Source organism: Salmo salar, chromosome ssa15 (assembly GCF_905237065.1).
Source record: "Salmo salar chromosome ssa15, Ssal_v3.1, whole genome shotgun sequence".
NCBI lineage: Eukaryota > Metazoa > Chordata > Actinopteri > Salmoniformes > Salmonidae > Salmo > Salmo salar.
The window spans coordinates 67,064,676-67,080,953 of record NC_059456.1 but is presented as its reverse complement, the minus strand read 5'-3'; the positions used below and the strand labels follow the sequence as shown (position 1 = coordinate 67,080,953).

Here is a 16,278-nt window from a genome sequence, read left to right as displayed (position 1 = left end):
ACATCTCCACAGCATGATGCTGCCACCATCATGCTTCACCGTAGGGATGGTTCCAGGTTTCCTCCAGACGTGACACTTGGCATTCAATCTTGGTTTCATCAGACCAGAGACTCCAGTCTCGGAGCTCTACGGACAATTCCTCATGGCTTAGTTTTTGCTCTGACGTGCACTGTCAACTGTGGGACCTTTTATATTGAGAGGTGTGTGCCTTTTTAAATCATGTCCAATCAATTGAATTTACTACAGGAGGACTCCAATCAAGATGTAGAAACATCTCAAGGATGATCAATGGAAACAGGATGCACCAGAGCTCAATTTCAAGTCTCATAGCAAAGAGTCTGAATACTTTTTTTTTTTTTTATACTTTTGTAAAACAATTCTAAAAACCTGCTTTCACTATTTCATTATGGGGTATTGTGTGTAGACTGAGATTTGTTTCATACATTTTATAAAGCTGTAACGTAAGAAAATGTGGAAAAAGTCAAGGGGTCTGAATACTTTCCGAATGCACTGTATATTTCTACCACAATAACCTCGTACCCCTGCATGTCGACTCGGTACTGGTTCCCTGTGTATATAGCCAAGACATCGTTACTCATTGTGTATTCCTTTCTATTATTTTTCTATTTTAAAATCTGCATTGTTGTGAAGGGCCCATAAGCATTTCACAGACTACACCTGTTGTTTGCAAAGCATGTGACAAATAAAATATGATTGGACTCAGAATTCCCTGAAATTACAGCAACATCAGACACATTGCAAAACATTACACTAAACAAACACCTAAAAATGATTTCAAAGTAATAAAATGCTTTTCTACTTTGAATTCACTGATCCCTAAGCAAGAAAAACCTCACCCACAATAAAATAATCCAAAACTTTAATGATTTTCCAAATAATGTTCTCATCTGGATAAATAAACCATAGAAATGCAAACATGCTTATCCTTGTTAATTGTCTTTTTCCTATGTATTTTTGTTTTAATACATTGCTTAAAAAAATTAAGTAATCCTCAAATCCAAAATGTTGATACTATATCTACCTACTAATCTATTCATTACAAACCATTATCTTATTTTTTGCTGCAGTTAATATGTTGAAATTTTTTTCAACATACAATTCAAAATAAACTTTTTCAGAAAGACAGACAACAGGGTGGAGTTTGTCTTTCTCTAAAGCTGTGGTGTATTAAGATTTTCCCTCATTGCATGCTTAGCACATTGAGAAAACCTGTGCCAGCAACAATAAACAATTTAGATATTTCCTTCAAATCACAAGTGTCACATGGTGAGGATGTTTTGGAGTTGGAGTTGTAAAACAAAAGTTTCAGAATAACAATCCTGAAAATAGACCATTCTAAACGTTACCATGAGCACATACTCATATTTCACCCTATTTTGGTAGAAATTAAACAAAAAGTAAGTACTAATAAAAACATCCAGACCACACCCACTACGCCACACAATAAATATGTTTAAGTCGGAAAAATAGACATTGAAACTCCCATGTATTAAAATGTAAATTTGTCTGTCAGTGATGTTCATAACATCCCACAGACAATGGCAATATATTACAATAACTGCCCAAATGCAAGAACGGGTGTTGATTATGCTAAACTTATTTTGAGATTTTTTTTTTAAATTCTGATTCAAACATCCTGTTTATAGCTTTTATACTTCATCTTTTCATGCAAGGCCAAGGCCGTTCTCTAGTTTTGTGCGGGAAACAGAACCTACAGCATTGGCCTTTGTAGTTTTAGAAGGTGTTTGGTTCTCCTCGGACACAAAACAACCATATTCAATAAGTCCTTTCTTTCCCTCTACAGCAGGTGGTGTCAGTAATGCAACTACATGGCCTCCATCGCCCAGCGTTGTAAGTCATCCATGTCATCCTTGTCTTCATCCTCCTTGGCTAAAATAAAAAAACATATGCAGATAGTGAATTACTTGAGAAAATGTGGTAAATATAAATGTTTTATAGCAATTAAGTGGTAAATTACAATAGATCAATTAGTTATTTAATGTTCTGTTGGGACAGTAACCGTGGCATACAATGTTCCCATGGAGGATTTGCTTGTTTTATTGCATATTCCAAAGGACTCACCAGGTCTGGAGGGTAATGAAGTAGAAGGCACATTGGGTAGATGAGCATCTTCTGTCCCACCGATCTCCAGCAAGTTTTTGTCCAATTCCTCTTGTTCCAGCTCATCCAACTCTGCCAGGAGTTCATCCTATGGTGCAAGACAATCAGAACATCCCAGTCTCTGTGATATCTGGTCAACTATTGAACTAACAGCACTGATAAGACAAATAAAGAACAATGTGCAACGAACATTAATGTCACCTACGTCATCAAACTCCTCTCCAAAGCCTACAGGTTTTGAGATGGCATCTGAGATCTCCTGCGCCAGCTCCTGCTGCTCAGTGATGTCTTGCATCAAGTCATCTACTTTGTCTATGTCCCTAACACAACCGGACAGGGGAACAGAGAGATTTTAATAAATACAAGAGCTGTATGACTGCACCTGACTAAAGCTAATAAACAAGTAGTTTGCCCTTGCTTACATGTTTTCATGGGCAGCCTTCATTGCCTTGGCGGCAAAGCCCATGTTTTTGAGCACTTCAGTGTTGGTGTTGGCATTTTCCAGCGCCTCCCTCTGGAACTCGATGGTGGACAATGTGCCATCGATCTGGTTAAGCTGGTTCTCGTACCGCTTCTTCCTTTTCAAGGCCTGCAGGGCCGCTGTGCGTAGTGAAAGGGGAATTGAAGTGATTAGTGAGTTTGATTCCCGGAACCATGGACATGGTCACAGCGTTTCTGAACCCCCAGGACTATCGTGTGAGTAAATACATAACCGCTAACTACACCGAACAAAAATATAAAACGCAACATGTAAAGTGTTGGTCCCATGTTCTCTGAGCTGAAATAAAAGATCGCAGAAATGTTCAAAATGCAAAAACTGCTTATTTCTCTCATATTTTGTGCACAAATTTGTTTACATCCCTCTTAGTGAGCATTTCTCCTTTGACAAGATAATCCATCCACCTGACAGGTATGGCATATAAAGAAGCTGATTAAACAGCATGATCCTTACACAAGTGCACCTTGTGTTGGGGACAAAAGGCCACTAAATGTGCAGTTTTGTCACAACAATGACACAGATGTCTCAAGTTGAGGGAGTGTGCAATTGGCATGCTGACCGCAGGAATGTCCACCAGAGCTGTTGCCAGAGAATTGAATGTTAATTTCTCTACCATAAGCCACCTACGTCCAACCGGCATCACAAACGCAGACCACATGTATGGCGTTGTGTCGGTAAGCGGTTTGATGATGTCAATGTTGTGAACAGAATGCCCCATGGTGGCGGTGGGGTTATGGTATTGGCAGGCTTAAGCTACGTACAACAAATACAATTGCATCTTATCGATGGCAATTTAATGCACAGAGATACTGTGACAAGATCCTGAGGCCCACTGTCGTGCCATTTATCCGCCGCCATCACCTCATGTTTCAGCATGATAATGTATGCCCCCATGTCGCAAGGATCTGTACAAAATTCCTGGAAGTTGAAAATGTCCCAGTTCTTCCATGGCCTGCATACTCAGCAGACATGTCACCCATTGAGCATGTTTGGGATGCTCTGGGTCGATGTGTATGACAGCGTGTTTAAGTTCCCACCAGTATCCAGCAACTTTGCACAGCCTTTGAAGACGAGTGGAACAACATTCAACAGGCGACAATCAACAGCCTGATCAACTCTATGCAAAGGAGATGCGTCTCGCTACATGAGGCAAATGGTGGTCACACGCCAGATACTGACTGGTTTTCTGATCCGTGCCCACTTCTTTTTATGGTATCTGTGACCAACAGCTGCATAGTCACGTGAAATCCATAGATTAGTGCCTAATTTATTTATTTAGACTGATTTCCTTATGAACTGTAACACAGTTAAAATCTTTGAAATGGATATATGTTGCGTTTATATATTTGACCATTATATTATGTCATATCTGTGTTTAACTCATTCATAATTGCTAACTGCATTTAGCGCCTATTAAAGATAGTATAGTCTGGGCAGGGGAATGTTAAAATGCATCGCTTGTGGTACGGTTTTGGAAACAAGTAAAAATACTGGAAACTGCAACAGTGTTAAAACTGGTTAAATTCGCCTCTAAACAGAACATGTAAGGTCCTTGGACTATAAGGACCTACGTCAGGCTCCTTTAGTCCGTTATTGGGCTACGCTAGCCTGTCATGAACACTACTGAAGACATTGGGCGTATTCCTCTGCTCAGGCGTTGCTGACACCTGCCAGATGTTACAACACCTGGATAAGTATTTTATGTATCAGCTAACCCCATCCGATGTTATAGCACTCTGTCAGTCGATAACACACTCAATGACGTCGCACGCAACCACTGGTTAAGGCATGCAACGTCTGAACAGGGGAACGCGACCAATGACAGGAGTCACTTGCACCCTCTGTTGGCACTCAGTATTAGGTTACTATCCTGGAAGGATATTGACCTCATCCCGTCAGTAGAGGATGCCTGGTAGACAGTGTCTCCTGACCCCTCCTGTCTCAGCCCCAGTATTTATGCTGCAGTAGTTTATGTGTTGGGTGGCTAGGGTCAGTCTGTCACATCTGGAGTATTTCTCTTGTCTTTTCCGGTGTCCTGTGTGAATTTAAATATGCTCTCTAATTCTCTCTTTTTCTTTCTTTCTTCTCTCTCTCTCTCGGAGGACCTGAGCCCTAGGACCATGCCTCAGGACTACCTGGCTTGATGACTCCTTGCTGTCCCCAGTTCACCTGGCCGTGCTGCTGCTCCAGTTCCAACTGTTCTGCCTGCAGCTATGGAACCCTGACCTGTTCACCGGACATGCTTCCTGTCCCAGACCTGTTGTCCCAGACCTGCTGGAACCCTGACCTATTCACCGGACGTGCTACCTGTCCCAGACCTGCTGTTTTCAACTTCTGACACTTACTCTTGTGTTACTGACTTGTTGCACCCTCGACAACTACTAGGATTATTATTATTTGACAATGCTGGTCATTTATGAACATTTGAACATCTAGCCCATGTGCTGTTATAAGCTCCACCCGGCACAGCCAGAAGAGGACTGGCCACCCCTCATAGCCTGGTTCCTCTCTAGGTTTCTTCCTAGGTTTTGGCCTTTCTAGGGAGTTTTTCCTAGCCACCGTGCTTCTACACCTGCATTGCTTGCTGTTTGGGGTTTTAGGCTGGGTTTCTGTACAGCACTTTGTGATATCAGCTGATGTAAGAAGGGCTATATAAATACATTTGATTTGATTTGTTCTTTAAAAGTAATTTCCTCACCATCTGAAATAAGCATGCCCCTTTCAACAAATGTACAACTAAGAACTGATACAGCCCTTGGTTCACTCCAGACCTGATTGCCCTCGACCAGCACAAAAACATCCTGTGGCGTACTGCACTAGCATCGAATAGTCCCCGCGATATGCAACTTTTCAGTGAAGTCAGGAACCAATACACAGTCAGCTAGGAAAGCAAAGGCTAGCTTTTTTAAACAGAAATTTGCATCCTGTAGCTCTAACTCCAAAAAGTTTTGGGACACTAAAGTCCATGGAGAATAAGAGCACCTCCTCCCAGCTGCCCACTGCACTGAGGCTAGGAAACACTGTCACCACCGATAAATCCACGATAATCGAGAATTTCAATAAGGATTTCTCTACGGCTGGCCATGCTCTCCTCCTGGCTACCCCAACCCCGGCCAACTGCTCCGCACCCCCCGCAGCTACTTGACCAAGCCTCCCCAGCTTCTCCTTCACCCAAATCCAGATAGCAGATGTTTTGAAAGAGCTGCAAAACCTGGACCCGTACAAATCAGCTGGGCTAGACAATCTGGACCCTCTCTTTCTAAAATGATCCGCCGCCATTGTTGCAACCCCTATTACTAGTCAGTTCAACCTCTCTTTCATATCGTCCGAGATGTATAAAGATTGGAAAGCTGCGGTCATCCCCCTCTTCAAAGGGGGTGACACTCTAGACCCAAACTGTTACAGACCTATATCTATCCTGCCCTGCCTTTCTAAAGTCTTCGAAAGCGAAGTTAACAAACAGAACACCGACCATTTCGAATCCCACCGTACCTTCTCCGCTGCGTAATCTGGTTTCCGAGCTGGTCACGGGTGCACCTCAGCCACGCTCAAGGTACTAAACGATATCATAACCGCCATCAATAAAAGACAGTACTGTGCAGCCGTCTTCATCGACCTGGCCAAGGCTTTCAGCCTTGGTTTCTCAAATGACTGCCTCGCCTGGTTCACCAACTACTTCTCAGACAGTGTTCTGTGTGTCAAATCGGAGGGCCTGTTGTCCGGACCTCTGGCAGTCTCTATGGGGGTACCACAGGGTTCAATTCTAGGGCCAACGTTTCTCTGTGTGTGAGTGTAAAATATATCACACACACACACACACACACACACACACACACACACACACACACACACAATGTTGCTCTTGCTGCAGGTGATTCCTTGATCCACCTCTACGCAGACAACACCATTCTATATACATCTGGCCCTTCCTTGGACACTGTGTTAACAAACCTCCAAACGAGCTTCAATGCCATACAACACTACTTCTGTGGCCTCCAACTGCTCTTAAATGCTAGTAAAACTAAATGCATGCTCTTCAACCGATCGCTGCCCACACCCGCCCGCCCGAATAGCATCACTACTCTGGACGGTTCTGACTTAGAATATGTGGACAACTACCTAGGTGTCTGGCTAGACTGTAAACTCTCCTTCCAGACTCATATTAAGCAACTTAAATCTAGAATCGGCTTCCTATTTCGCAACAAAGCCTCCTTCACTCACGCTGCCAAACATACCCTCATAAAACTGCCTATCCTACCGATCCTCGACTTCGACGATGTCGTTTACAAAATAGCCTCCAACACTACTCAGCAAACTGGATGCAGTCTATCACAGTGCCATCCGTTTTGTCACCAAAGCCCCATATACCACCCACCACTGAGACCTGTATGCTCTTGTCGGCTGGCCCACGCTACATATTCGTCACCAAACCCACTGGCTCCAGGTCATCTATAAGTCTTTGCTAGGTAAATCTCCGCCTTAGCTCAGTTCACTGGTCACCATAGCAACACCCACCCGTAGCACACGCTCCAGCAGGTATCTCTCACTGGTCATCCCCAAAGCCAACACCTCATTTGGCCACCTTTTCTTCCAGTTCTCTGCTGCCAATGACTGGAACGAATTACAAAAAAATAAAAAATAAATATAATTATTATTATTATTTATTTTTTAATCTGAGGTTGGCGCTATCTGAGCAGCTTACCGATTGCTGCAGCTGTACACAGCCCATCTGTAAATAGCCCATATAACTACCTACCTCATCCTCATATTATTTTTATTTACTTTTTTTGCACAGAAGTATTTCTACTTGCACATCTATCACTCCAGTGTTAATTTGCTAAATTGTAATTACTTCGCTACTATGGCCTATTTATTGCCTTACTCCATTTGCACACACTGCATATAGATTTTTCTATTGTGTTATTGACTGTACTTTTGTTTATCCCACGTGTAACTCTGTGTTGTTGTTTTTTGTCGCACTGCTTTGCCAAGTCGCAGTTGTAAATGAGAACTTGTTCTCAACTGGCCTACCTTGTTAAATAAAGGTGAAATAAAAAAATAAAAATCACTACAGGCCTTGTAACTGTTTAGTTTAGTCATAAAATAAAAGGTGAAAAAAATAAATTAATAAGCAGTAACTTAGTCCCTATGATTCTAGTGTCTCAATTTTAACTGCGAAGTTGCCGTGTCTAGTTTTTTTCTTCTATTTCGTTTGTATTTAAATGTTATGCACTTTGAGATTATTCTGTATAATGAAAAGCGCTTTACAAATCTATTACATTATTAAGTCGATACTGTGTCAATGGAAGGGTGGCCCCTTCCCTTCTCTTGACAAACAGGCAAATTCATGACTCACACAAAATCCCCTAACTTGTTGATGGTGTAGTCTGAGTTTTGATAGCAGTCACTAACACAGAACGCACCTATACACGGGGATAATGAAATTTAGCTGTTGTAACATAGTTGTGGCAACGAGATAGGTTGCCAGGCTCGCCCTGACATTCAGTGACAGCCGTGGCCGCTCGGAAAGTTAGCTAGTTAGCTGCCTCGACTAGTTAGCCAGCTAGTTGCTAACGTTAACATACAGGCGAACTTTAAGTAGCTAGCTTCATTAGCTAGCCAAGTTAGACAACAATCATGAAGATGTATATGTGATGTTAGTTGGCGACTCACCTCGTTTGTTTTTTGTGCCGTTTTTCTTTGCAGTCATGAGTTCCTGGTCAATCTTTTTCTCTAGAAAGTCCTGTTTCTTCGCTAACATCTCCTCTGTGTCTCGGAGTTTCTGAATCGCATCTTGTGGACTCGGCCCTTTCCCTCCTTTCCCCCCACCGCCGAACAGCTTCCCAAACACGGACATTCTGGGATCTAAACTATATGGAAATAATGTCCTTTTAAAACGTTTCAGACTAACTGCACACTATCGTGTCACTCTTCTCGCCGATTGTTGTTTTTCCTACTTCCTGGTTAAGCCTGTATGACGTAATATTATCCCCTAGTGGATGGTATTCCACGGGGCTCCACCTGCTGGATAGGAAATGTAATAATAATATTTTTTGTCAATAAACAGACGCTCTTATCCAGAGCCATTTACAGGAGTAATTAGGGTTAAGTGCCTTGATCAATATTTTTCCCCTAGTCGGCTCAAGGATTCAAACCAGCAACCATTTGGTTACTGGCCCCACGCTCTTCACCTGCCGCCCTTATAATAATAATTAATCATATTTATATTGGGCTTTTCACAGTTGTGTAAAGTAGTTAAGTAAAAATACTTTTAAGTTCTACTTAAGTAGTTTTTTTGGGTATCTGTACTTTACTATTTATATTTGTGACAACGTTTACTCCACTATATTCCTAAAGAAAATAATGTACTTTTTACTCCTTACATTTTCAATGACAGCCAAAAGTACTCATTACATTTTGAATGCTTAGCAGGACAGGAAAATGTGTGTAATTCACGTACTTATCAAGAGGTCATCCCTACTGCCTCTGATCTGGTGGACTGACTAAACAAAAATGCATCATTTGTAAAGTATGTCTGAGTGTTGAACTGTGCCCCTTTTTATCAGTAAATAAATTAAAAAAACAAGTAAATCATGTCCTCTGGTTTGCTTAATAAGACATTTTTAATGATTTATACTTTTATTTTTGATACTTAAGTACATTTAAAACCAAATACTTTAAAACTTTTTCTCAAGTAGTATTTTACTGGGTTACTTTTTAAAAAAGGAATCTTTACTTTTACTCAAGTATGAAAATTGGGTACCTTTTCCACCACTGGCTTTTCATTACAAGTAGGTTCTCAAAGTCGCTTGTGTGTTGTTCTTCCATAACTTCAGGTGATAGTACTTTCTGAGCAGCCTATGTTGAGCGGAGGGAGCACTGATGGTGCGTCTGATAGATAGGCCCTGGAGCAGTCACAGGAGGCTGCTGAGGGGAGGACAGCTCATAATAATGGCCGGAACGGAGTGAATGGAATGGCATCACTCTTCTCCAGCCATTACCACGAGAATGTCCTCCCCCAATTAAGGTGCCACCAACCTCTTATGTTGGAGATCTTCATCGGGCACCTCGTCGTACTTGATGTTCACAGCTCCTCCTTTGTAGGTAGGCTGGATCGTTCACAACCAGAAGTGTAGCACCCTCCTATTTTCTGTGCAGCCCTTGGGGCAAAATCAGTTTGACACCCCTGTTCTAAATGACATTGACTTTACGTTCTCAAATAGTTGCCATATCAGAGCAGAGGCTGTTCGGTTTGCTCTTTCATTTGTCCAGGTCATTTAAAAATAACCCTGCAAAAAAAATGTAACAACTTCACAGAAATGATTTTCGCTGACATTCCACAGACCTGCCCCATCCCATGACGTCACACGGAGCCCTTCCTTCCTGCTCTCTGCTTGCTAGCTTAGCTTCAGCTGTTGTTGGCAGTTCAAGTTTTTTTTATTTATCCTCAGCTATCCCTTACCAGGAACATTTACAATAGCCATAATAACAACAGCTGCGACATATAGTCCAGGTAATTTATATCAGAAAGGCTTACGAACGTCTGGGACATGGCCAGACAAGAACAAGTCCTCCAGCTTGAGCCACCACACGAACTGAAATTTAGAGGTAAGACTAGGGCAGGGCCTGATAGTTTGGTCTGCAAATATTTGACCATCGTTCTTAGGTAATGTATTAACAATAGTGTTGTTAACTTCATTGTGAAAAGATGGGTCTGCACACGGTGTATCATATTTCCTATTTGGTTTCTAGAGTGGTGACAAGTGAAGCGACATTGCATACCGACGTCTTCTACCTACCGATGCTAACAGGCTAATGCCTAGTTGTCATTTTCTAGTTTAGCTTGTACTGAAAAAGCAGGCCCGGGTCATTTCCTCAATATCAGTTGCATGCTATTTTCAGTTACTATCATAATCACGATCTCCCTGGTTTGCGAGTCAGCTGTTGCCAGCCTAAATAAATACTTATTTCAATAGTTACTATTGAAAAAAATTCTAACGTTGGTAGAAAACTAGATACTTTCTATAAGGTCAGGGCTACACTATAGGGAAATTTCCATTAAAAAACTACCCGAATGGATACAGAGAATAGTGTTTTTCAATCCATTCCTGGGGCTAACCCTGAGCGTGCGCGTTTTTGTTTCAGCCCAGCACACAACAACAATCCCTCAGCCTCGATAAATTGAATCGGGACTCCCTAAGAACACGTCACTTCGATACAGCTAGGACCGGAAGTGACTCTTCGTAGCAGGTTTGAGCGCATTTTCGCTGAGCCTAACCCTTTTCCTAACCTTATTATTCCTAACAGGTTACGTTAATTATCCTAAACTGCTGCGTACATTCCCCTAACCGGTTACGAAAAAGTCACTTCCAGTCGTAGCTCTTTCAAAGTGGCGTGTTTTTTGGGGAGTCTCGAGTTGAAGCAGGTATGTTGTGGATGGGCAGAAACACAAATGTTCACCCCTTAGGGGAGCCCCAGGAATTGATTGAGAAATACTGCGGTAGAAAAAGGTGACTGTTGACAATTGTTAGGCACAGGATCAGTGAGTCCAAGCAGAATGGTAACATCCGGAGGTGGACCGTTTTACCGCATCTAATGGAATTATTGAACAGGGACTATCATTGGTTTTGAGAATTATATCATTAGTCATAACAAAATAGATTATAACTAATGATATAAGTCTAAAGATGACCCCACCTATTTTTTGTTATCTAAATAAAATGGTCCTCCCAACTTTTTGGGGTAAAAACCCAAGATCGCTATAATAATAGATGAGTCAGCTAGCTAGTATTGATATCTATTGTCTGTTCTCTCTCCATCTTTTCAAGGTCCATTTACAGATGTTGTCACGGCCACCCTGAAGCTAGGCAACCCAACAGATAGAAATGTCTGTTTCAAAGTCAAGACGACCGCGCCCCGTCGATACTGTGTCCGTCCAAACAGTGGCATCATTGACGCAGGCACCTCCGTCAATGTATCTGGTTGGTGTCTTTCTGTTTGATTGTAGCTGACAAATCTCAAAAAGAGGAACTAAAAGTATGTTGAGTTGGTCAAAGTAAGGTAACACATTGTGCTGTTGCTAAGAGGTTGCTAAGTGGCGTTTATCTGTCTGCTTTGTTTTACAGTTATGCTACAGCCTTTCGACTATGATCCCAATGAAAAGAGCAAACACAAATTCATGGTGCAGTCCGTGCTTGCTCCGTATGACATGACTGACATGGAAGGGGTGGTAAGTGTCCAAAATGGAATGTGATCAATCTGAATGTCACTAATTATGATCTGATGATCACAGTAAGTCCATTCAAGCTGCAATTTTAGTTCAGAGGGACTGGTACTTACTGTCTCAGTCCTCTACTTATTTAGGTTGTTGCAAGTGGGACAAATGTGCTGTCAAGATATGCTTGTCTTATGAGTGTCATAGAGTCCCAAGCTGGGTGTGGTCATCTTGGTGTTGCCTTGTGATTCAGTTTTCCTTGTGATCCCTCTTCTTCTTTTTCTCTCTATCATTCTTTCTCTTATTCTATCCTTCCCACCGACAGTGGAAAGAGGCAAAGCCGGAGGAGCTGATGGACTCCAAGTTGAGATGTGCATTTGAGCTGCCGCTAGAGAACGACAAAATTGTAAGTACTCTACGTCACTATATCTTATCACTACATCCAACTGCATGTATTTTTCTTAATATTCCTTCCCTCATATATTTCATTTTAGTGTAAGATGCGTTCACAAAGAGCACCTTCATTCCATTCACAAACAGATCCTGAATGATTGTCATCTCCATTTCGTCTCTGAAGCAGCCGTTGCCCTTTTTTTTGTATGTTGTTTCTCATCCCCATTCTGTTATTCATCTGCATAGTTCTGTCTCCGCCACTCCTCCCCACAGCGTGGCAGTGAAAGCAACACAAATGTGTCCTCCGCCCCCGTAAAGCCAGAGCTCTCCTCACTCCCTAAGTCGGCCAGCTCCTCCCTGGATGACGGGGAGGTGAAGAAGATCACGGAGGAGTGCAAGAGGCTGCAGATGGAGGTCCAGAGGTTACGGGAAGAGAACAAACAGATCAGGGTGAGTCTCTAATGGCTCTAGGACCCACCACACTCAGATCTGTTCCACACAATACATTTATCTGCACCATCTGTAACAATGCAGACTTACTTAACAGGCCTCGCCTTTCGTTTCTTATTTGAGATGGGTAATTGACTGATTTGAGATCAGTAACTGCTGTTTCACTGTTATTGCAAAAAAAAATAACTGCTGTTCTATATTCAACATGGTTTGACTGGCATTTGGCCTGTGACTCCTCCCCCTTTACCAAGGAGGACGATGGTCTGCGGAAGAGGAAAGTCACGTCCATGGTGTCCTCCCCCCGCTCCTCTTCCTCCCAGGCCATGACAAAGGAGGAGGGCCTAAGTACCCGTGTTCTGGCGCTCTGCGTGCTGTTCTTCGTCATCGGAGTCATCATCGGGAAATTGGTCCTGTAGACAGCCAGTGGCAGCGTGCTCGGAGGACCGAACAAAACAACAACGGGATGTATACTTTTTGTTGTTGTTGCATAATGCAACATCACAAGTTTATTTGAGTAGTGACATTTTTTAACATAAAGCGAAGAAGGTAATCAAGAGTCGTTTTGCCTTTTTAAAATCACTCTATTCTCCGTCCTTCCACTCCTACTTGCACAGATACAGTACAAATGATTGTGTGGGGAAGTGGCAACGTTGTGATCTATAAGTAGCAATGTGTTCCAGTAAGGCCAAGGCTTTTCCTACTGCAGGATTAACGTGACAGTTCTGATGTTGTGTGAATGTTTTAATCATTGCTTTTTTAAGGGAAGGACACCGTATGTTGTGAGTCGAGAGGCTGCTTTTGAGTTTTAGCAAGAATGGGTAATTATGTCATCCAAAATGATTCCTTTATAAAACAGAAAATGGATTTAGGAGGTAACTAAAAATAAAATGTTAACCATCGTTTTGTCCCAAAGAGACCCCTTTCCAATACAGTAGGTTGCTTTTTATTTCCAAGAATCAAACTTGTAGTTGGTTTTCAATATATTGCCGAAGATGTACCGTCTCACCGTGCTGCAGTGAATTAGTTCTACACACACTCGTTTAATGACAGTGTCTGAGGTGAAAGTGCAGAATGACCGACTTGTCGTTTTGGTCGAAGGCTTGGGATGTGAGTGATATCCTCAGGGTCAGTATGAAATGGCTGTCATCTTCAGAGAGAACAACAGTGATGCAGCTTTTCCAGATGACAGCAAATGGCTTTACCTTAAGTGAAGCCTGGAAGTGATCCAAGTCCTGTATCAGCTGATTGCAGCTGAGTAAGAGAAATATGCAACATCCATTTTTGGCATACAGTACACTAAAATATAACGATGGGTTTGGACTCATAGCGCTGTATATAGTTTCATAGTACTTTATGTTCTTGTGCTTTGCTTCAGTTTTCTTTTGAGTATCATATAAGGCATAATTGTTTTGTAATTATATTTGTACGCACTGTATTCAAATCAAGTTCTCATATACTGTCTACAAATAGCATGGAAATGACCTCAATAGTTTTCTTTCTTCCTGTGTCTTAAACACAGCAGCAAATATTACTGTCTTCTCAAAAGGGACCATCTCGGGAACTAGCTATCGGTTGGGGTGTTTTCTCTCTTGGCTTGGTTTCTACTGTCTTAGCTGTCTAAAGAACCAACCGTCCTGTTTGTATTTAAATCCACTTTTTTTGCGTAGCCTGGGGGGCTTGGATTGTGGACGGCTGGATGGAGAATTGAGCTGTGAACACTACATTAAAAACTGCTTTGGCGCTTCAGACCATCACATGTAACCACAATAATTGGATACAGTTTTGTATGTACATTAAATAAACAAAATATAATGGATTGTGTAGTATCATAATAATGAATTAAATGCATAAACCCCAAACATGTTTTTTGGTGTAAAGTTGATTTGCTTCAGTCTTATTCATGGTGCAAGGACAACCAAGCTGAGAAGTAAAGTACAGCCTTTGTAATGGCCCCAGTCAGTATTTTGCATTATTGTTGGGACCCATTTTGTATTCGAGTGTGTGGCATGCCTTTGTCCACACATTCTTTCATGCATGCCCTATTTAGTTGATATAAAAATGTATAGGTTTATAAAGATTGTATGTAATCCTTTAGTAATACCTTATTTGCTTACTAACAGCTGTATTCTACAGGACCAAGGTTTCACAAAGCCTCTGCATTACTGAAAGTTGGACCCTCCCTTTATAACCTGTTGATAATAATCCTTCCACCTTCAGACAGATTTCATCTCGTTCAACTATGAATGCTTGAACAACTAAATTATAATGCTTATGGAGATAGGGCTGTAAGATTCTGACATACATGGATTTGTCACCATCTAGTGGTCGACTAGAGAAGTGGCACCCAAACTTTTACTGTACCACCAACTGAAATATCATTTTTTACATTTACATTTTAGTCATTTAGCAGACGCTCTTATCCAGAGCGATTTACAGTAGTGAATGCATACATTTCAAACCTTTTTTTCCCCCCTCTGTTTCTCCGTATCACATTTACATAAGTATTCAGACCCTTTACTCAGTACTTTGTTGAAGCACCTTCAGCAGCAATTAAAGCCTTGAGGCTTCTTGGGTATGACGCTACAAGCTTGGCACACCTGTATTTGGGGAGTTTCTCCCATTCTTCTCTGCAATTACTCTCAAGCTCTGTCAGGTTGGATGGGGAGCCACTTTGCACAGCTATTTTCAGGTCTCTCCAGAGATGTTTGATCGGGTTCAAGTCCGGGCTCTGGCTGGGCCACTCAAGGACATTGAGAAATGTCCGGAAGCCACTCATGTATTTTCTTGGCTGTGTGCTTATGGTCATTGTCCTGTTGGAAGGTGAACCTTCACCCCAGTCTGAGGTCCTGAGCGCTCTGGATCAGGTTTTCGTCAAGGATCTCTCTGTACTTTGCTCCGTTCATCTTTCCTTCAATCCTGACTAGTCTCCCAGTCCCTGCCTCTGAAAAACATCCCCACAGCATGATGCTGCCACCACCATGCTTCACTGTAGGGATGGTGCCAGGTTTCCTCCAGACATGACGCTTAGCATTCAGGCCAAAGAGTTCGATCTTTGTTTCATCAGACCAGAGAATCTTGTTTCTCATGGTCAGAATCCTTTAGGTGCCTTTTGGCAAACTCCAAGCGGGCTGTCATGTGCCTTTTACTGAGGAGTTGCTTCCGTCTGGTCACTCTGCCATAAAGGCCTGATTGGTGGAGTGCTGCAGAGATGGTTGTCCTTCTGGAAGGTTCTCCCATCTCCACAGAGGAACTCGGGAGCTCTGTCAGAGTGACCATCGAGATCTTGGCCACCTCCCTGACCAAGGCCCTTCTCCCCCAATTGCTCAGTTTTGCTGGGCGGCCAGCTCTAGGAAGAGTCTTGTCGGTTCCAAACTTCTTCCATTTGAGAATGATGGAGGCCACTGTGTTCTTGGATCTTCAATGCTGGAGACATTTTTTTGGTACCCCTCCCCAGATCTGTGCCTCAACACAATCCTGTCTTGGAGCTCTACGGACAATTCTTTCGACCTCATAGACAGGTGTGTGCCTGTCCAAATTGTCCAATCAATTGAATTTTCCACAGGTGGACTCCAAGTTGTAG

The 16,278-nt window shown here is 42.3% G+C and overlaps 2 protein-coding genes across 3 annotated transcripts; one reads left to right on the top strand and one right to left on the bottom strand.

The window, feature by feature from the left end:
- Positions 1-863: 863 nt before the first annotated feature.
- Positions 864-8,635, bottom strand: LOC106571964 (charged multivesicular body protein 4c). The gene is made up of 5 exons (XM_014145581.2): positions 8,315-8,635; positions 2,565-2,742; positions 2,348-2,462; positions 2,104-2,230; positions 864-1,911 (listed from the first exon to the last, which is right to left on the bottom strand). The coding sequence occupies exons 1-5, from the start codon at positions 8,496-8,498 to the stop codon at positions 1,847-1,849; spliced, it is 669 nt and encodes a 222-aa protein (XP_014001056.1). The 5' UTR covers positions 8,499-8,635; the 3' UTR covers positions 864-1,846.
- Positions 8,636-9,990: 1,355 nt separating this feature from the next.
- On the top strand, positions 9,991-14,557 carry LOC106571963 (vesicle-associated membrane protein-associated protein B). Of its 2 annotated transcripts, none has more exons than XM_014145579.2 (6): positions 9,991-10,249; positions 11,470-11,622; positions 11,767-11,870; positions 12,181-12,261; positions 12,495-12,698; positions 12,950-14,557. In XM_014145579.2, the coding sequence occupies exons 1-6, from the start codon at positions 10,192-10,194 to the stop codon at positions 13,112-13,114; spliced, it is 765 nt and encodes a 254-aa protein (XP_014001054.1). In that variant the 5' UTR covers positions 9,991-10,191; the 3' UTR covers positions 13,115-14,557. The 2 variants fall into 2 exon arrangements, with proteins under 2 accessions (XP_014001054.1, XP_014001055.1); XM_014145580.2 differs by having other exon boundaries at positions 9,999-10,249; positions 12,522-12,698.
- The last annotated feature ends 1,721 nt before the right edge of the window (positions 14,558-16,278 follow it).